This window comes from Brassica rapa, chromosome A09 (assembly GCF_000309985.2).
Source record: "Brassica rapa cultivar Chiifu-401-42 chromosome A09, CAAS_Brap_v3.01, whole genome shotgun sequence".
NCBI lineage: Eukaryota > Viridiplantae > Streptophyta > Magnoliopsida > Brassicales > Brassicaceae > Brassica > Brassica rapa.
The window spans coordinates 37,638,305-37,659,589 of NC_024803.2; the positions used below are offsets into that span (position 1 = coordinate 37,638,305).

Below are 21,285 nucleotides of genomic sequence, written 5' to 3' on the forward strand. Positions count from 1 at the left end.
ATGTGTACTTGATCTTAATGTCCATGTCTTTCACTTTCCTCTTCTTCACCATTTCAATAACCAAGTCAACGATACAGAATTTCAGTGACAAAACAAGAACTCCATCCATCTACAAATCCTTTGATATTTCAAGACAAGAACCCTCTAAAAAGCAAGAACGCTGAGAAATAAAATTTAATTTGTGTGTATAGTTGCAAATCTATACTATTAAAAGAGAATCATTCTGAAAAAATCTACTTAAACAAGGTTGTTGCACCTATTCATTTTTATAGCCCAACCTATAACATATAACCAAATATTATAAATAACCCCTATTATAGCAACCAAATAAAACTCTCTTAACATTTTAATAAAACCTATAATTGTTTATTGTCCTTAAATGTTATAATCAAAACCGACAACCTATAAACTTTTAAATATATACGTACGTTTTGTCTATAAACCATTGTTTCTATTAATTTCACAGCACCATTCGATACAAACATTTTATATAATTATTCTCTACATCATGTGGTAAACAAATGAAATACATAACGTTATACATGTAAAACTGAAATAGTTCAACCCACCATCTACATTTATAGAATTGTGTTCTACCATGAAAAGTGATATACAATGTTCTCAGCAATTCTTTTTTGGGAAACACTCAGCCATTCAAAACCAAAACGATACTATGTTCTTGAAAAAATCGCCACTCAGCCCACTCTTTCGCAATTTCTCAGTTTAGGAAATTTAAAAAAAAAATCGAAGAATCAATATTATACATCATAACAAGACTTTAATGAGCCATGCAATCACTAATGTTTAAATATCTATCATTTAAGTGAGTCAGTATATCCATCACAATATTATAACAAACTTAAAAATAGATATTGACAATATTTAGTATAATTTCAAAAAGTGCTTGAAATTGTATTTGTATTTTTTTTATCACGTTGTTAATTTGTAACAACCAAGATATCAAAATAAATCAATCCTAATTTTTTTTCGTATATTTGCTAAGAATATACCTTATTTTCAAAGGCATCTAAATTTAAAAGATATCAGAATTGATTATTCTTATATTTTTACCTTATTTTTTAAAACCAATATATAGCATATATTGTTACAAATATTTTAACAAAAAAGAATAATGTAGATATGCTATTTAAATCCACTAACTTTAATAACTTTAATATATTTTGAAATTTATTTAAGAGTTAGCACATATCAATATCATACATCATATACCTACCAAAAAAAAATATCATACATCATATAATATTATGTCATCTTACATTATATAGTTCAAAATATTTACAAAATTAAATTTGATAAAAAACCTATATCAAATCATCTGTTAAAAACAAAATTACATATTTTACTTCAATTTTTTTATAAAATAATTTATAATAAAATATGTTATTTAAGATAAGTTTAAAAACTCTTAAAAACCTTACAAAATATAGACTATTAGATAAATCAAAATCTGCCAAGTAAATCTTAAGTTTTACCTATTCAAAAAATGTAGCTCTTATAAAATCCACACAAAAAATATTGAGAGAGAGAGTAAGTTTAGGCATTTGGGTCTTTGGGTCGGATACGGATCAGATATTTTTGTGTCTGGATTTTCGGGTCTTAAACATTAATTTGGACATAACTAGGTCTTTGAAAAATTTTGGTTTGTGTTCGGGTCAAGTTTTCCGGGTTCATGTCAGGTTTTTTGGGTCCAACTCGGGTTTTTCGGGTTCAAGTCAATTCAGATCCATAATTAAAATACCTGTAAAATACCAATAACTTTTGGATAAGTAATGGATCTGGATTGATTTGAGAATTTAGGACACAAAAATATATATTTTTAACCCAAAAACCCCAAAAAATACCAAAACACGAAAAATACCGAAAGCCCAAACAAATACTAAAAATATATTCAAATACCCAAAAGACCCTGAAATCTGACGTGGTGAACCAAAAAATATCCAATTTTTTTCCAGAATACCGGAAGTATATTTTTTTAAAAAATTGAAATTTAACCTGAAACTCAAAACTATAATAGAAAACACGAACCCAAAAATTTGAAATACCAAAAACATAACTGAAATATCCAAATATATCTAATATACACAAAACATGTAAGGTACTTGGGGTACCCGATTGAGTCTCTGGTAGGACCATGACTCGAAGAGAGAGCCGAGGGTCCAAAAAAATAATGTACTTTTCCATGGATCCATACCCAAATCGCACCTATATTTCTGGGTCGATTTTGGTTTGGTTTTCCAGGTCCAATACAATGTCCATGCCTAAAAAAGAGTTACATAAGAATGTACATACAAAAAATTAAATAAACTAATTGATAAATTATATAATTTTAAACATTTTTTCCGATATAATATGACTTTGTATTATAATAATATACAACAATTCTAAAATACTAATTCATAAACTTTGTTTACAATCCAAAAAATAATCCGCGCTTCCGAAGCGCGGGTCAAAATCTAGTTACTCTTAAATTTAACCAATTCAACAGATTTTTCTTTGGAAAGACACAATGACTTAACATTAATTAAAATAATTTAAAATGGGAGGAGCCGCACGGACGCAAAGCCCCACTACCGCAAAATAAGACGCAGGCTCTTCCACTTGGGAAAATCTTAAGCTAAGCACCCTTTCTTATTGTGCAATGGAAGTTACTAGCTTAGAGCAGCATTATCGTTGACTCTTAAGGAGTTGTAAGAGGTGGAAGGCCCACAAAAATCAGAAAACCCACCTCTTCTTCCTCTTATGTAAGAGGCGAGTCCGGTGAAGCTTTTTAACTGTTCGCGGGCCCCACTAACTGTTGAGATAAGCTTGAAGATTAAGGAAACTTGAGGAGCAAGTAAAATACCTAATCCTATTAAGATTGAGATTAATAATATGTTTAGGAGTTATCTAGATATATTTATGTAATAGGATTAGGAATATTAAATCTCTATATAAAGGATATGTCAAAGTGTGGCATAACTTGTGAGTTAGAGATTGAGAGTTTGAGAGCTTGTGGTTTTGAGTGAGTTTCCACAAAGAGATTAATAAAGAAGAGTGAGTTCTTTATATTGAGATACTTTCAATCTTTGATTCTAGATTTGGTATCAGAGCTTAGGAGATATGAGTGGTGAGATCATAACAATGGATACAAAATTAAAGGAAGGAGGAGGAACCTCTATTAAGTGCCCAATGCTTACTGCAACAAATTACACAGTTTGGGAAATAAGAATGAAGATCGCGTTGAAGGTGCATAAGGTCTGGGAAGCTGTGGAAGAAGAAGAGCCTAACGGAGATAAAAATAACATGGCGATAGCTCTTCTCTTCCAGTCTATACCGGAGGTGCTGATTCTACAAGTGGGTGAACTTAACACAGCGAAGAAGGTGTGGGAAGCTATTAAAACGCGTCATGTTGGCGCAGAGAGAGTCAAGGAGGCAAGACTGCAGACACTAATGTCGGAATTTGAAAGACTGAAGATGAAAGACACAGAAAAAATTGATGACTTCAGCGGCAAGTTATCCGAGATTGCATCAAAATTTGCAGAACTGGTGAAAAAGTTTCTAACGAGTCTTCCACGGAAAAAGTTTATACACATCGTTGCCTCTCTTGAACAAGTACTTGATCGCAACAACACAAAATTTGAAGACATCATCGGCCGGTTAAAGGCATACGAGGAGCGTATTTGTGAAGAAGAAGAGCAACAAGAAGATCAAAACAAATTGATGTATGCAAATTCAGAATCACAGTCCACACACCAAAATCGCGACTACAACAGAAACTATCGGGGTAGAGGACGAGGAAGTCGATCATATTACGGAAGAGGACGCGGAAGAGGACGATATAATGGAGATAGAGACACGTCAAGAGTTATGTGATATCGCTGTGACAAGTATGGACACTATGCCACAGATTGTCCTGATCGTCTCCTGAAACTCCAAGAAACCCAAGAGAATGACAACACCGATACACAAGACGCAGATGAGTTGATGATGCATGAGGTGGTATATCTCAATGAGAAGAACTGCAACCCTGAGAAGTACGAGACACACACGGATACTGCAGACATATGGTATCTGGATAACGGAGCCAGTAACCATATGACGGGAGATCAACGATACTTCTCTGTCTTGGATAATACAGTCACAGGAAAAGTGAGGTTTGGCGATGATTCGAAGATTGATATAAAGGGAAAAGGTACCATCTCGTTCACTGATATGAATGGAGAAGCTAGAAGGATGAACGATGTGTACTTTATCCCTAATCTGCGGAGTAACATTATTAGCCTCGGTCAAGCAACAGAGTCAGGTTGTGACATAAGATTGAAAGATGACTACCTAACGATGAGTGATCAGCAAGGAAAGCTTCTGGTAACGGCTAAACGGTCAAAAAAATAGGCTTTAAAAAGTGCGCATGGGAATTAGAGAAGCAACACAACTTCACCTAAGTCAGATAAGCGAATCAAATAGGTGGCACTACAGGCTTGGACATATCAACACTGCTACGATGAAGTTGATGATACAGAAGGAACTTGTTATTGGGGTCCCAAGTGTAAATGTCATAAAAGAGTTGTGTTCATCATGTCTACTTGGGAAACAAGCAAGGCAGGTCTTCCCGCAGTCAACAACATATAGAGCAATCAAAGCACTTGAACTACTACATGGAGATCTCCGTGGACCTATTTCGCCAAGCACACCAGGAGGAAAGATATATATATTTGTGGTTATCGATGATCATACTCGGTATATGTGGTCAATCCTACTTGCGGAGAAAAGTGAAGCTTTCGAAAAATTCAAGAAGCTAAAGGAACTAATAGAGCAAGAAGTCGGAGAACCCATAGCCACTTTCTGCACAGACCGTGGTGGAGAGTTTACCTCACATGAGTTCAGTACGTATTGTGAAAGTAAAGGTATAAAGAGACATCTTACGGCTCCATACACTCCCCAACAAAACGGGGTGGTAGAAAGGAGAAACAGAACATTAATGGAGATGTCAAGGAGCATCCTAAAGCATATGCATATGCCAAATTATCTGTGGGGAGAGTCGGTAAGACACGCAACATATCTGATCAATCGGATAGCAACAAGGTCTCTAAAGGATCAAACTCCTTATGAAGTCTTAAGGGGTCGAAAGCCAAACATAAGCCATCTTCGGGTTTTCGGATGCATAAGCTTCGCGAAAGTTGATAAGGTTCATCTGAAGAAGTTAGATGACAGATCGCGCATGCTTGTTCATCTTGGAACATAGCCCGGGTCTAAGGCATATAAACTATATGATCCAAACACTAAAAAGATTGTAGTATCACGAGATGTTGTCTTCGATGAAACTAAGGGTTGGAATTGGAAGAAGATTGATGCAGAGCAAAAGAACTATAATGATTTTGAAGTGACACTCGGAGAGTTTGGTAATCATGGGATAGCTAAAAGTATTGATGCAACTAAAGGCGTGAGTGAAACAGAGAAACACGTAACCAGAGATGATCAGATAGTAGCAGAAGATCATATACCAGACGCTTCAGAGGAAACTACAGCTCAAGTTGATGATGAGGATGACAATAGCGAACATGAAGACAGACCTTTGAGAAGGAGTGAGCGGCTTACGTCAAAACCGAAATATCTTGACGATTATGTTTTAATGGCAGATGAAGAAGGAGAGATGCTACTGATGTGCTTGGATGAAGAACCAAGCAACTTTGCGGAGGCAAGTGAACTCAAAGAGTGGATAGATGCGTGTCTTGATGAGTTAAAGTCAATTGAGAAGAATCTCGTGTGGAGCCTAGTTGATCTACCTGCAGGCACAAAACCAATTGGCCTTAGATGGATTTTCAAAGTCAAAAGAAATTCTGACGGGTCTATCAACAAATACAAGGCTCGCCTTGTGGCAAAAGGATATGTACAGCAGCATGTAGTTGACTTTGATGAAGTTTTTGCACCTGTAGCTCGACTTGAAACCATCAGACTACTTGTGAGTATTGCAGCAACGAATGGATGGGAAGTACATCATCTAGATGTTAAAACAGCATTCTTACATGGAGAGCTGAATGAGACAGTTTATGTGACGCAGCCGGAGGGTTTTGAAGTAAAAGGTAATGAGAAGAAGGTTTACAAACTTCACAAAGCGTTGTATGGCTTGAAACAAGCTCCGAGGGCTTGGAATCACAAGTTAAATCAGATTCTACTAGAGTTTGGTTTCAAAAGGTGTTCAAAGGAGGCTTCAGTCTACAGAAAGACCGTTGATGCAAGCATACTTGTAGTAGCTGTGTATGTCGATGATTTGTTTGTTACCGGAGCTAGCAGGAAAGTCATCGATATGTTTAAAGGAGAGATGGCCTCTAAATTCGAGATGAGTGACCTTGGCAAACTGAGTTATTATTTAGGAATTGAAGTGAGTCAGGAAGAAGGGTACATAACTCTAAATCAAATGTGATATGCGTCAAAGATTCTAGAGGAGAGTGGTATGAAAAACTGTAATTTGTCCCACACTCCGATGGAAAGTGGACTCAAACTGGCGAAATCCATTGATGAAGAGGATGTTGATGCTACAAAGTACCAAAGGAATGTTGGTTGCCTAAGGTATCTACTACACACCAGGCCAGATCTTTCGTTTACAATTGGGGTCTTAAGCCGGTATATGCAAACTCCGAAAGTGTCGCATGAAGCTGCAATGAAACATTTTCTCAGATATGTGAAAGGAACGACTTCACTTGGTCTGATATTCACGAGATCAGTACCAAGGATCCCAAAGATAATTGGCTATAGTGATAGTAGTCATAACATCGATCCTGATGATGGTAGAAGCACTGCAGGTCATATATTTTATCTTGGAGAGAGTTTGATTACGTGGTGTTCAATCAAACAGGACACGGTCGCATTGTCGAGCTGTGAAGCAGAGTTCATGGCAGGTACAGAGGCGGCCAAACAAGCTATATGGTTGCAAGAGTTGCTGAGCGAAATTATGGAGCAACCAGTTGAGAAAGCAGTGATAAGAATTGATAACCAGTCGGCTATAGCTCTTACAAGAAATCCAGTATTTCATGGCAGAAGCAAGCATATACACTCAAGATATCATTTTATTAGAGAGTGTGTCGAGAAAGGAAAAATTATAGTAGAGCATGTCTCTAGTGATCAACAAAAGGCTGACATTTTAACTAAAGCTCTTGGAAGAATCAAGTTTAAAGAGATGAAGGATTTGATTGGAATGCAAGATTTGTTGAAGAATGATTTCAAGCTTAAAGGGGAGAATGTTGAGATAAGCTTGAAGATTAAGGAAACTTGAGGAGCACGTAAAATACCTAATCCTATTAAGATTGAGATTAATAATATGTTTAGGAGTTATCTAGATATATTTATGTAATAGGATTAGGAATATTAAATCTCTATATAAAGGATATGTCAAAGTGTGGCATAACTTGTGAGTTAGAGATTGAGAGTTTGAGAGCTTGTGGTTTTGAGTGAGTTTCCATTCCACAAAGAGATTAATAAAGAAGAGTGAGTTCTTTATATTGAGATACTTTCAATCTTTGATTCTAGACTAACATGTGGCGGCCCGCGATTGGTCTATTTTTAATTTTTAATTTTTTCTAAATCGGACAAAACAAAAAAAAATAATAATAAAAAAAAAATTAGAACCCACCCTCTCCCCCTTTTCTTTAATGTTGCTCTTAGGCCACTCATCTTATTGATCAAGAGTCGACCTCATCCAGGTAAGTATCGTTCAGTGTTCGGCCATTATCTTCTAATATACTAAGCCGAACAAAGCTTCCCAAATGACTAATATCTGGCCCATGCATATATGAATATTTTCTAACTCTTGTCCTCGACTTATCATGGTCAATGTTGTTAGAAAGTTAACTAAGTTAACTTTTGCCTATGCTCCGGAACGGGTCTGTGTGTTGGTCATACTTATGTCGATTCAAGTATGGTATTACTAGCTGTCGCTCCGACCCAACACCGGTTGTGCCACTTTAACAAAACAAAAAGCATTCGGCTATTGTGTGTCAATCCCCTGTCTTTGGCGATACCAAAAATTTAATTTTTTCAATGGCTGGGACTCGAACCCAGATGGTTTTTCTTTATTGATCTTCAAGTTAATTACCACTGGGCATGTGTGTTGGTCATACTCGTGTCGATTCAAGTATGGTATTGCTAGCTGTCGCTCCGACCCAACACCAGTTGTGCCACTTTAACAAAACAAAAAGCACTCACCTATTTTGTGTCAGTCCACTATCCCTGGCGATACCGGAAATTTAATTCTTCTGTGACCAGGACTCGAATCCAGATGGCTTCACCTTATTGTGCTTCAAGTTAACTACCGCCGGGCCACAGGCCCCAGTAATTTATTCTACATCTTTATGTGATATTTCAATGATTTTGTCATATTTTACAGTGTTACATTACGTGATCTGATTTACATAGTTAAAAGTGAAGACGTTATTTTACAGAAAAGAATATGTATGATCTACAAAAGAAATTTAGTATGGCGATAGGTTATTCCAACTTATCCTCACGATTTCCAGTGTATAGACGAAAGCTAAAAACACGATGAAAAAAAAAAGATTCCGTTGTTTCTTGTAACTCACGTCTCAAATCATTAGGATTGTTCTTAAGTCTTGCGTTTATATGTGTTGATGGTGACACACGGCATCATAAGCAAAATGTAAAGTGTAGAGGCCCTCACCGATGGTATAGAACTACGGATAGAAAGAAAACCGAAAATAAGTTTGGTACTATATTATATAATATCACCTTGTATAATTGAAAATCCAAATAGCACGTGATTTTTCTTTGTCAGATAAAATATTTTATATACCTTTTTGATCCAAAAAAATTTACCTATTGTCCATTGACAGTTAGTTTTACATTTTGTACTTACCGTGATTAGAGGAAACGTTCTAACATGTAGGGGACTCGAGATGCATTTAGTTCCTTTCTTTTCTTATATAACCACGCGAAGTATAAACTTTGATAAGAAAAAGTGTAAAAACTTGTACTATATAATCTCACTAGTAGTAACGAGAGTAATCATCCAAAAACAGAAAAAACTACGTAAGGAAAAAAAAAGATGGCGAACAATGAAAGCGTTGATTGGCAGTTCAGTGGCAGCGATGAGGGCAAGGCCGCCTCAGAAGCCTCACTAAGCACTTACACCTCTAAACTCTTTGCTCTGTGCGATCCTCAAGGAAAGCCCATTTTGCCTCCACGAGGTGAAACTGCCGAGACTAGCCACACCGCTGAAAGGGCTGTCGTAAAAGCCGTCCTATGTGGCACTGGAAACGCCTATGCTCCCAGTATTGGCCTTCCGGCGGCCAAAAGGTGATATATACATACATCAAATTATAGTAGCATAGTTTATTAATTTTAGACCTCTTTGACAAAAAAAGTGTCCCATAATTTTTGATTTTCTCAGGGCAGTAGCAGATTACCTAAACAGAGATCTTCCGCAGAAACTGTCACCTGATGACGTGTTTATGACCGTTGGATGCAAACAAGCCATCGAGCTTGCCGTTGATACATTGGCTAAACCAAATGCCAACATCTTGCTTCCCAAGCCAGGCTACCCAAGTAACTTAATCCGTTCCATCTTCAAGCACCTTGAGGTCCGCAATTACGAATTTCTTCGCGAAAAGAACTATGAGATTGACCTTGACAGCGTCCGAGCGGCAGCGGATGAGAACACATTCGCAATATTTATAATAAACCCGCACAATCCCAACGGGAACACCTACTCTGAAGCTCATCTCAAGCAGGTATTTTCACCTATACTCTAATTAGCTATACAAGTATTCGCATGGCCTTGTGTTATAATCCTTTGACTGTGTGTATATTAATGAATCTTAGCTCGCTGTGTTGGCTCGAGAACTCGGGATAATGGTTGTTTCTGACGAAGTTTTTCGTTGGTCGGTGTTTGGGTGTAATCCCTTCGTTCCCATGGGCAAATTCTCGTCCATTGTACCGGTGGTTACACTCGGGTCCATATCGAAGGGATGGTCTGTCCCTGGATGGCGAACTGGCTGGATCGCGCTTCACGACCTAGATGGTGTCTTTAAATCCAAAAATGTCCGGTCTATTTTTCTCCACCATTCTTTAAACATATATATGAATGATTTGTATATCATTATTCATTATGCACGTACTATGTTTGATATTAAGAGTTATCAACGTTCATTCTTATTAACTTTTGGTCCTAATCTTGTTTTATATGGACAGGTTTTAGCTGCTATAAAACAGTTCCTTGATCTAAATTCTAAACCACCAAGTGTTATCCAGGTACGAGACTTTCTAATTCGGGCGCTTTCTGTAACCAGATAAAATAAAATGTTACGGACTATTCCAATTATTATCAATTATATAGCTAATGTGTCAGGTTTTTATTATGCAGGCGGCAATTCCCACCATCTTGGAGAAAACTGGCAAAGAATTCTTCCAAAGGAGGCAATGCTTTCTGAAAGCTGCAACCGAGTTTGCATATTATAAGCTCAAGAGCATACCTTCCCTCACCTGCTACATGAAACCTGAAGCATGCACCTTCTTTTGGGTATTCTATCATTACTATGTATCTTTATAACTTATTCTAACCTTCTTTTTATAATTGTATTTTTTACATTTTGTTTTATTTTCTACTCGCAGACCGAGCTGAACTTGTCATGCTTTGTGGACATTGAAGATGATGAAGACTTCTGTGAAAAATTAGCTATTGAGGAAAACCTCGTCCTTTTACCTGGTATTAATGAATATTTATTATCAATGTCCAAGGTTTTGCGGTCTATCAGTCAAGATAATCAATTTTTCTGTTTGATAATTTTAACAAAACAACTCATATGTTGTGTGCTGGTTTGGTTTAGGGATTGCTTTTACTCTGAAGAACTGGGTGAGGCATTCTATTGACATGCATATTCCAACTTTGGAGGATGCATTTGATAGATTGAAGAGCTTTTGTGATCGCCACTCCATTTCAGGTGAAACTCCATTCAAAATTGTCAATGGTGTCAACGAAGCTCCATTTAAAGATGTCAATGGTGTCAACTAAAGGGTTCTTATGTAAGCCTAAGTCTTTTTATATGCTATAATAATAAATAAATGGAATAAATGGGGGTGTTTTGCTTTTATGAATAAGTTATGAACACCTTTCGAGTTTGTGACAGAATAAATCAATGGTATACTATAGTAACCATTAAGCATGTAATGTTTTCACATCGTTTGGTATGTCTTTCGATGTATGTATTTTCTTTGTACATTCTATAAACGAATAAGTTTCAGTATGTTTTCATTTGAATATATTAGTATCTATTTTTTCAAAGTAAGACTAATCAGTAACCACTAACCTAGAAAAGCCAAACCCAACCCGTATACTTGGAATAGTCCGGTTAATTGGCTGGTCTTGGTTTAATCTCTATATAAGAAATAGAAACCACACTATTTTCTGTTTAATCTGAGTGATTTTTGAAAGTAATTCCGGTTAAAATGGGTATAAGTTGGTTTAATTTCTATTACCAATTTGTTGGAAGTGTAGAAAAAATGAAAACAGATCAATTGATTTCAGTTCAGCTTCTGTGAATAAACTTTCGGGTTGGGAAGTTAATTAAACCGGATTGGCAACTCAAGTTTTTTCAGTTTGTCAACTGAAACCAATACTCTGCCAATACAAATTAATACAGCTTGAGCTTTGTCTTACAAGTTACAAGTTTATGTATGCATCAATTTTTTCTAACTTCTTGCGTCAACAATGTTCCGTACACTGCAAATCATATGTTTTGAAGAATCACATAATCAAAATCTCCTTTTCTTTACTTCTATACTCATGAGGTATGTTGTTATGCCTGAAGAAGATTGCTTGAGTTGAGTGATGATTAGATCTGTCACATTGGTCTAGGAAACTTTACAGAGAGATCATGATTCCGTTTACGCTTCAACCTTCTCTTGGTTTTGTCTTCCTTCTCGTCAAAGTAAGCAAGAAACGTATGCAATGTGTTAGAATGCGAGCTTTCTGGCGAAGGTACTATCAGTGCCGTGCCTATGATATTAGGGGCCTAAGGCAAAAAATTGGTTCGTTTTATTCCAAATAATAATAGTAGTAAAAATAGTTGCTTATAATATAGGTCATATAAAAATTTGGTCTATGTATATAAATATCTTATTTCTAGTTTTGAATTTTTTTTCAGGAAAGTATAACAAATAATGGAAACTTATAAAGAAAATGTTATAAATATAAATGATATAGAGAAGAGACTTCTAACAATTAAAGAAGAATTTATTATATATTCTTCTTTTATGCATAAATCAGTTCAAAAAAAAACAATTAAAGAAGAAAAATGAATAATAAAGGAATTTAACGATTATAATTAGAAAATAGAGATGTATGTGTTAGGAATTTAGGACATTAAAACCATTAGATTATCATTTACATGTTTACAGAGTTATTTTCTGAATCTGAGGCCCTCAAATCTAATAATCTAAGAGGGGGCCTGAGGCCAATGCCTCAAAATTTATAACATAAGCACGGCTCTGCGGTACTATAGCTTCTTCCAAAGGCTTGTGGTCGTTGCAAAAGTCTCGGACTATCTTGAAGAAGTAGATAAGGAGAGCGATGAAACAAGCAACCCCACACATAAGGAATAGCAACCAGAAGCTATGGAGACCAAGCTGTTCTTGATCATCATCTGAGTGTGAACCATTCAGGTTACTACAGTTAGATTTCGAAAGCCACTTTTCACGTATCTTTTGAAGCTGTCCTGTTTCAGACAGAACTAAGATCGCTGTTGACATGTCAACAGCTAACGGAGAGTCTCTTGGGAATGCCTTCAGATAAAACAAGAAGATCAAGATTCATGTTCAGACAAATGCTTAGAGAAACTTCAAGAAAAGGGTTACTTACAAATCCCCAGCTCGACCTTCACCCCTACGGCGGCGACATCCAGCGAGCACTCATTCGTCTCCTCGGCTGCTCAGGCGCCTCTTCTCCAGGTGCTCTTCCGGTCGTCTTCATAGGCGGTAAGCTGGTTGGAGCTATGGACAGAGTCATGGCTTCTCACGTCAACGGTTCTCTCGTTCCTCTCCTCAAAGACGCCGGCGCACTCTGGCTCTGAAACCTTCATTGTTCTGCTTTCTTTACTTTCTAATTGCTTTTAAAGTTTTTGTTTTTGTTTTGTGATAATGTTAATGGTTAAGTTGGATAACATCACACATAAATTTTAACTTGTACAGTGTTTTTATTGATGTATAAGGTGATTCTTAGAATCATACAACCACATTAACCATATAATAAAATTTAGATTTCCTCTATATGTTAATTGAGAAACATTACAACTTATTTTTGTAGTCACGTGTCATCAATAAGATGATTGTTAGAATCATTAGATAAATAGGTTGTTCCATCTAATTATATAATAATTTTTTTATTAAACTCACCATAAATTCATTATTGATGTTCTTTATTATTTTCTTAAATAAAAGTTACAAAATTGTCTAGTATGGCTAAAGTATATAAGACAATTAATGATTTTTAATAATAAGGATTTTATAAAAAATAGTATATCTTCTATCATATTGTTTAATTTCAAATTATTAAAATAAATTAGACAATAATATTAACCATATAATAATAGTAGTTTTATTGTCCAATGATTATTATATATTAACTACTAATATTTTAGAGATCCCCTATATATTATTTGAGAAGCATTGCAACATTTTTTTGTAGCCACGTGGCATCACTATAATGATTCTTAGAATCCTTAGAGAAATATGTTGGTACATTTAAATATATAATAAGCTTTTTATTAAACCACAATAAATACATTATTAATGTGATTCATTATTTCCTTAAATAAGATTACGGAATTGCCTAATGTGGCTAAAGTATATATGACAATTAATGTTTTGAATAATAAAGATTTGATAAAAATAAGTGTGTATTATAATTATATTTGTTTAATTTTAAGCTATTGAAATAAATTAAACAATCATAGTAACTATATAATAAAAATTAAAAAAAATATTTATATATTATATTTTGAATTTTTAAAAACGAGTATAAATTACTAAAACTGTTAAAAGTTTTACATTCAAATTTTGTGATCTATGATTTAAAACTTTTGTTATGACATGATACAAATAATTGAAAAATAATATAAGTTGAAAGTCTCATTTAATAAGTATCAAAAATAAAATATATATAAATATATGTATCATTTTAAATTAAACTATATGCCATATAAAAATACATAAATATCGTAATTTTGAAATTTACTTTGAATATTTTTTTGATAAAAAATTTAAAAAAATATTGACAACTTAATTTTTTAAAATATTATAAATTACTTAAACCATTATTCCTAAAGTGAAAATTTTGTTATCACTAATTTAGATTTTTTGCTATAACATATAAAAATGATAAAAAAAATATGAGCAAAAAACATCATCTAATAAATATTAATATTAACATATATCATATATATGTTACTATCATTTAAATTTAATTATTTATCATATCAAATAAAAAAAATATTTTTTCGATTTATTAAATTTATTTATATATTCGCACCAATTTAATTATATAAGTAGTAGATAATGACCTTTTTAATTATTCAATATATATTTATAATTAAAATATGTTATAAACATATAATAAATAAAATAATTTATATATATGATGTTCATTCCGCGCAAGGCGCGGATCTTAACCTAGTTATATGTAAATATTTCATTTTGCTATGTTTAGGACTGCTCATATATATAACAAATGGAACTCAGAGATGTTTACTTGACACTAATCATCTTTATCAGAAATGGAACTCAATGACTGAAACCATTAAATGATCATGAGCCTATTTCAGGAAGCTGTGAAAGTAAGATTTAGGTGGAAAAAAAAACAGGGCAAAGCTGTAGCTTGCGTAGCAAGAAACCTAATTTTATATGGTGACGCAACCAAGGAACTCAAAGCAGGAAGTATGTATTATAGTAATGTTTGGAACTGGTTATAAGATCTACAAAACTAGTAAACAACTTGTTTGGAAAGTGAAATTTATATAATTGTGTATTATTCCTCTACTTTTAAGTCTTTTATACAGATCTATAGACAATCTGTTTAACGTAGATATAACGAAATAGACCGTATTTAATTAAGTTCGGACCAATGGTGAATGTGGAGACATCAATCTCGGTGTCCTAACATGTTCATCGTACGTCATGGAAGAGAAACTCAGCTTAAGATTCTCTTGAAAACTCTTTCGTTTCTTGTTCTCTCTGTGTCTGAGCACAAAGTGTTTCATTCTCTGCAGTGCAATTTGGAGTGTGTCTTCATCCATATTAGCAAAGCAGACTCGGAACCAACCAGGCTCTGAGCAGTGAAACGACGATCCAGGAGAGATGTTGATCTTGACCTTATTAATGATTATTCTCCAAAGAGCCATTTCAGACTCAAAGGTCTGGTCTTTAAGCATGGGTCTTAAATCCATCAAGACGAATAAACCCGCGTTACTTGTCAAGCAAGAAATCCCCATCTCTTTAAGCCCTTCCGTGAAGATCAAGTGTCTCTTCGCTACTCTCTTTGACACCTCTTTAAGGAAGTTATCGACAAAACTCTGATCCGACAACATAGCTGCTAAAAGGCTCTGTGTCTGAGATGAGACCAAACCGAAACTCGACATTCTCCTTGCACAGGTCACAACAGCATCGTTGTAAGAGTAAACCACACCAACTCGGAAACCGGGAAGACCCATGTCCTTTGAGAGACTGTAAACTATGTGGATCAGGTCGCGGTTCACATGATCCATCTCTTGGATCATCTCAGCCACACTGATGAATCCGGGTTCTGCAAAAACCGTGGCTGCGTAGATTTCATCGCAGACTAAGTGGATTTGCTTGTCGTTGATGAAGTTCATAAGGGTGTGAAGAGTTTCTCGATCGAGACTTGTTCCAAGAGGGTTTGATGGGTTTGCGAGGATCAAGCCTTTGATTTTGATGCCGGTTTCTTGGGCGTTAAGATATGCTGATTCTAGGGCTTGTTTTGTGACTTGGAAGTTGTTTGAGCTGTTACACTCCACAGGAATGATTCTTACGCCAGTTCTCCAACTTAGGTCTCTATCGAATCTGAGATGTTTGAATAATAAACCCATTGATTAGTACTCAAGAGTACGTCAACAAACTGTTAATTAATAGTTGACTTTTGAGAATAGTCAATTGACAACTTGTTGGAAGTTGTGTGGATGGGGTGAATCAATCAAAAATTAGTTATATTTAAACATTGTTAATTTTTATAAACCCCATTAATAATGTAGTGGCCAGTAATATTTTGTTATCAAAAGAGAACTTTTGTTTTGACCATACAGAAAGATATATGTATTATGAAATATTAAATTACAATGCCCTTCGCATCATCATCTTCTTTTTTTTGTAAATACAGTATAAAACTCACGTATCCATGTTAATTTTCTTTAACCCTAAATTAATAAAATAATGCTTATTTATAGACCAAAAAAATTAAGAAAATACATAGATTACGTACGCGGCATAATAAGGAGTAGGGACGAGAAAAGCGTCGCCGCGATCAGCTAGACAGAACATGAGCGTCTCATTCGCTCCGGTGGCTCCTCCGCTCATCACCACCCTCTCTTCCTCAAACCTCACCCTTCCTCCTCTAGCTTTCTCCATAAACGCCGCAATTGCCTTTTATTTTCCGTCACCAAAAATCATTTACAAAAAAACCATTAGTTTTGGCAAATATTCCACATGCAAGATAAAATACAAAATGATTAGAGTGGTTCAAATGAAGTACTTTGTTGTTTGTTCAATTTAGCACATATACTGTTTCTATAACGAATAATTAATTAATGATGAACATAATTAATACTATTAAATGAAATAAATACCTGTCTAAATTGTTTAAGACCGTGATAATCTTGAAACACAGCTATGTCGGAGAAACCGTCAATGCCCTCCGCGGTGCAGATAGATGCCTGTGGATTTGCCTTTATCCACTCTTTGATCAAGTCAGAACAAAGCTGAAAATCAAAAACATATTAGAAGACGAATTATAAGAAGAATAAGAAGGAAAAAAACATATTAAGAGGAAGAAAACAAACTTGATTTTCGGCGAGGCCCATTTGAATAACACCTTGTGGATTGTGTTCAGGGTGAAAAGGGTTCGTGTCGTAAGCTTTCCAGCCGTCGAAGTACGGCGAATCTTCACCGTGCTTGTCACCGACAGCTAGCTTGGACAGCAGATTCTTGTCGGGAGACATTCTTCTGATCGAGTAACTTAGTGTGTGTATGTGTGTGAATAGAACAATGTGTGTGGTTGTGTGAAGTTGTTGAGTTGGTTTGCTTGTGAACATAAATGGAGCCTGTGATGAATTATATTTATAATGTGATCTTGAGAGAACAAGAAAGAAACGTGTTTCCATTATGAGAAAATGTATTTTGATTTAAGTTTTTTTTTTAAATGTATTTGAAATCTTCTGTCTCTATAAAAGTATTATTTTGTGGGGACGATATATGTTCGACAGAGTCAAACCTAAACAAAAATTTTAAAAATCTATACCAATAAAATGTTAATTTCCTTAAGAGTGAAAGGGATTGCATTTTACCAAAAAAAGGATTGTATAGTAATACGTGAAAAGTAACGTGTCTTTGTAAATAAAAATTATATGTAATTAGAAAATTGAGACATTTATGAAATAGCATAAAAACTAACATTTGAAAATTTAGTCTTAGAAATAATTTTTGAAATGACAATAATAATAATCTTGTGTTAGAAAAAACATTTTGAAATTTAAAACATTTTAGCCTATGAAACTACTTGAATGCTTTTACAAACAAAAAAAAACTTGAATGTTTACCGAATTTGTAGAATGTTTTGGAGTAAAATCAGACTTGGTATCACGCCTCACGGTAATAACAGAAACAAAGACTTTTGTGTTTCTTTGAGTTTGATTAAACGAATCAGAGACCAAAGGCGAGAGTTCAATTCAACCGTCGTAGTCACAAATAAACAAGTTCAAATCTTACGAACTGTATTATTACACCCACGTTGGCATAGATTCGAGGGAGATGTTTACTTTGACTTGGTGTTTTACTTTTACTTTTTAATCTTATTTTTGAAGCTAACATCCGAATGATTTAAAGAATATAATGTTCTTTGTAAATTAACCTTAATCATCTATATTGGAAAAACTGGCTGTAACACATCTATCCTTTTTTCTAGTAGCAAATTCACCTTTTAAGACGTAAAACTCTAGAATACTAAGATTTTACAGTCATGTTCCAAAAACTCAGTTACCTATTTTAATTTTTAAAAGATTAGAACATTATGTTATACTTGGTCAAATCATATCATTTTTGCGTGTCGAAAGAGACGTGATCATGGTTTAATCACGTGCAATTAATTTTTAAATTTGTTTATCATCATTTAATATTAGGAGGAAGAACAATGATGTAACGGAAGGAAAACTTCTCGTAATGGGTTGGTCGTTGGGGGTGTTGTTCCGAGAGTACATTCAAGGTCAGTCATTATGTTGATAATAGCATTAACATATAGTAACAAACAACTAAAATGTGAACACAAATGTAAAAGTTATCGACATGTGGCAGGCTGGCAGGCTGGCAGCAGCCCACTAAGGAATTAGAGAGAATGAAAATCTTTTTGGACGGCTTATAAGATTTGTATCATTTAAAGTAAAACTTCTATCTAGATTAATCTTTGCCTTAAATTGAATTGGTCGGAGATCAAAAAGTCTAAAACTACATACATGGACACGTTGTATCAAGTCGAGTGACTGAAAATGAATTAAAACTCGTTTTCTTAAGAGTGTAATTCTAGAGTAAAAGAATACGTACACGCACGTGTAATAAACTTCCATTTTTATACTTTCCAACATCAGTGTGCATGGTATAGCTGTCGTCTACAAAATATTTGATTGTTAGATTAAATCATAAATGTTTTTGATGTTACACCAACTTTTGATCTTTTACTTTACTTCTTAGAACTTATAATATTTCTTCCTTAGTAAATGTACGCAGAGGCGGACCTAGGTAATGAAATGGTGTGTCAATTGACCCAGGTTAAATATTAAAAAGCGTCTTGTGACATATAGTTATTATGTTTACTTAGTTCAAATGGTCAGTGTTGCACCCATTTAAACATGAGTTAATGGGTTCAATACCCTCTTTTGTATTACTTTTTGAAATTTAATTTGTCACTGACCCAGATTAAAAAAAATCTTGGGTCCGCCACTGAATGTACGTGATTCTTATTAAGAGTTTAGGATAGTTAAAGATAATGTTAGTATCTATATATACAAAACGCTAAATATGTGAACAATTACACATTACCAACGATCGGATTAAAAATCCGTATTACAAATCGATAAGTTTGTTGCATTATGGGTTTGTATATGCATTACATTTGTTTCGTAGAGTTTTGTATTTGCAATATGATTGTTTATTTGTCATATAATCTTGGGTGCATGGGAACGTAAAATCAAACGTTATTTGACGACGCATGCAGAATACCATAGGGCTTTAAAATATAAAGATTAATTATTGTAAAATCTGTAAATAACCATGGTCGTCAACTTTTTCTAATAAATTTAGCTATTGAATATTTCAGTATGCTCGGTGTTTTCTTGGAGAGTTTATCTGTTTGGTTTAAACTTTGTTTGATCACAAATGTATGTGTAGTATGTATATGTATGGTGTTGGATTCATTTATCTAACATACTTTATCCTAAATTATGTCCGAAGGTTACATTCATCGTAGTTTTCCTACTTTCTATGAATGGTAGAACAAACCAACAAAGATAGGTGGATAGTGTTTCGATATTATAAGCTTAACCCATTTATGTTTACGGAAATATATATTTATAGACTTTGTGTTATCGTTAGCATATATAAGAATATACGAAAAATGGAGTTGTCAAAGAGTTAACAAGCGAATCAATCCTTGTTCTCCTTTTATATCTTATTATTTTGATATTTTGCTATTATTGTTATTGTTACGGATCCAAGTCTTAGGATGTCAAATTAAAAAGTTCCATATTGTTGTTTCCTGCCCTGCCACAATTTACAATATTATAAATGAAAACCGTGAAACGAATAATATTGAAATCTCCAACGTAACTATGTAAATCCATATGTCTTATGCATGAAAATATAAATACAAGTGTAACCCCTTTATTTACAATTTTGTTAAGAACTTACTGACCTGTTTCTTCACACTGTCTAATTTTAATTCAGTTCAATTGGCTTACAAATTGGTACACCATGCTTAAATTACGTATTCATCTATAAGACACAAAATGGTTTTTTAAGATGGAAAATTCAAATCAACGTAGAAAATGCAAAGGGTGTAAATATTCCTTTCTGACCTTGGAATTGAATTTTCATGTTTTAATAGTCTTAAGGAAAATACTTCCGTCTTATAATATCCAATTTGACATTGCATTTTCTTTGGTTTATGAATGAATATTATTAGTTCCTTAAAACATAAATAACTGGTCACGTACGTATGATAAGTTGCAGTAAGACTACTTACGATAAAAAAATTATCAAGTGTTTATAAATATTAAAAACTGTTAGATAAACTATATGATATGGTCAAAAAGTTATTTAATAGATTATTTCCAAGGGCCGAGTGGGTGTACAATAGAGTACATTTAATCAAAGTTTAATGGGATATCGTAGGGTCAATGAGTCTAGTAGGCACCTAGTTTGGCAAATATCTTAAATCAAATAGTCTTTAATTTAGTAGAGATTAAAATATACATAGCCAAATCGTTGAAAAAATGGCAGCTTTGACTTCTTCCAGTCGTTTGCTGAAAAAAACGGGAGTCAAATTGTCTGCTTTTAGATTCGTCAGTCTCCTCAATTTGAAACACGTGCGGGTCTCGCTCAAATATTATTGAGCAACTAATTATGGGCCTAGAACTCCTAAATTTCCTTCAAACAGCCCGTTTAAATGGACTTAATTTTGATTTGTTTATTCAACATTTCAAAACTACAAAATTACAAAATTACGAAACAAAACAATAGGATTTCTTCCAGTTTTTTTTTGTTACAAGGTGTATTGCCCGTAATATTTACTAATAGATGTATTATTCATTTTTAAATCAGAAAATATCTTTGCATTTATAATTTAATATAAATATATTAGTATGATTAATAATAATTTTTAATCATTCAGATAATGGTTTAGTATTTTAGACGATGGAAACATAATTTTTAATCATTCGGATAATGATTTAGATATTAAACGATGAAAACGTTGATTTATCATTATTATATAATAAGATTGATGTC

General features: G+C 34.1%; 3 protein-coding genes across 3 annotated transcripts; 2 read left to right on the top strand and 1 right to left on the bottom strand.

Annotated features, from left to right (window-relative positions):
• The first annotated feature begins 3,141 nt into the window (after positions 1 to 3,141).
• LOC103842351 lies at positions 3,142 to 4,392 on the top strand. The gene is made up of 2 exons (XM_009118963.1): positions 3,142 to 3,784; positions 3,908 to 4,392. The coding sequence occupies exons 1-2, from the start codon at positions 3,142 to 3,144 to the stop codon at positions 4,390 to 4,392; spliced, it is 1,128 nt and encodes a 375-aa protein (XP_009117211.1).
• Positions 4,393 to 9,002: 4,610 nt separating this feature from the next.
• On the top strand, positions 9,003 to 11,260 carry LOC103841973 (cystine lyase CORI3). Its single transcript, XM_009118567.2, has 7 exons — positions 9,003 to 9,306; positions 9,401 to 9,740; positions 9,832 to 10,050; positions 10,201 to 10,260; positions 10,373 to 10,528; positions 10,621 to 10,714; positions 10,836 to 11,260. Exons 1-7 carry the CDS (start codon positions 9,056 to 9,058, stop codon positions 11,018 to 11,020), a joined length of 1,305 nt encoding a protein of 434 aa, XP_009116815.2. The 5' UTR covers positions 9,003 to 9,055; the 3' UTR covers positions 11,021 to 11,260.
• Positions 11,261 to 14,928: 3,668 nt separating this feature from the next.
• Positions 14,929 to 21,167, bottom strand: LOC103841975 (1-aminocyclopropane-1-carboxylate synthase-like protein 1). The gene is made up of 4 exons (XM_009118569.2): positions 17,073 to 21,167; positions 16,860 to 16,991; positions 16,496 to 16,656; positions 14,929 to 16,080 (listed from the first exon to the last, which is right to left on the bottom strand). Exons 1-4 carry the CDS (start codon positions 17,391 to 17,393, stop codon positions 15,111 to 15,113), a joined length of 1,584 nt encoding a protein of 527 aa, XP_009116817.2. The 5' UTR covers positions 17,394 to 21,167; the 3' UTR covers positions 14,929 to 15,110.
• Positions 21,168 to 21,285: the final 118 nt, after the last annotated feature.

What these genes read in the sequence shown, in the direction of transcription:
- LOC103841973 (XM_009118567.2), top strand. Translation starts at nt 9,056, where the DNA reads ATGGCGAACAATGAAAGCGTTGATTGGCAGTTCAGTGGCAGCGATGAG. An exon ending in AACCACCAAGTGTTATCCAG is followed by an intron (nt 10,261 to 10,372) that starts GTACGAGACTTT and finishes TTTATTATGCAG; the next exon opens with GCGGCAATTCCCACCATCTT. An exon ending in AAACCTCGTCCTTTTACCTG is followed by an intron (nt 10,715 to 10,835) that starts GTATTAATGAAT and finishes GGTTTGGTTTAG; the next exon opens with GGATTGCTTTTACTCTGAAG.
- LOC103841975 (XM_009118569.2), bottom strand. Translation starts at nt 17,393, where the DNA reads ATGGAAACACGTTTCTTTCTTGTTCTCTCAAGATCACATTATAAATAT. An exon ending in GTCTTAAACAATTTAGACAG is followed by an intron (nt 16,657 to 16,859) that starts GTATTTATTTCA and finishes GGAAAATAAAAG; the next exon opens with GCAATTGCGGCGTTTATGGA. An exon ending in CCTACTCCTTATTATGCCGC is followed by an intron (nt 16,081 to 16,495) that starts GTACGTAATCTA and finishes CAAACATCTCAG; the next exon opens with ATTCGATAGAGACCTAAGTT.
- LOC103842351 (XM_009118963.1), top strand. Translation starts at nt 3,142, where the DNA reads ATGGATACAAAATTAAAGGAAGGAGGAGGAACCTCTATTAAGTGCCCA. An exon ending in CTACAACAGAAACTATCGGG is followed by an intron (nt 3,785 to 3,907) that starts GTAGAGGACGAG and finishes ACTATGCCACAG; the next exon opens with ATTGTCCTGATCGTCTCCTG.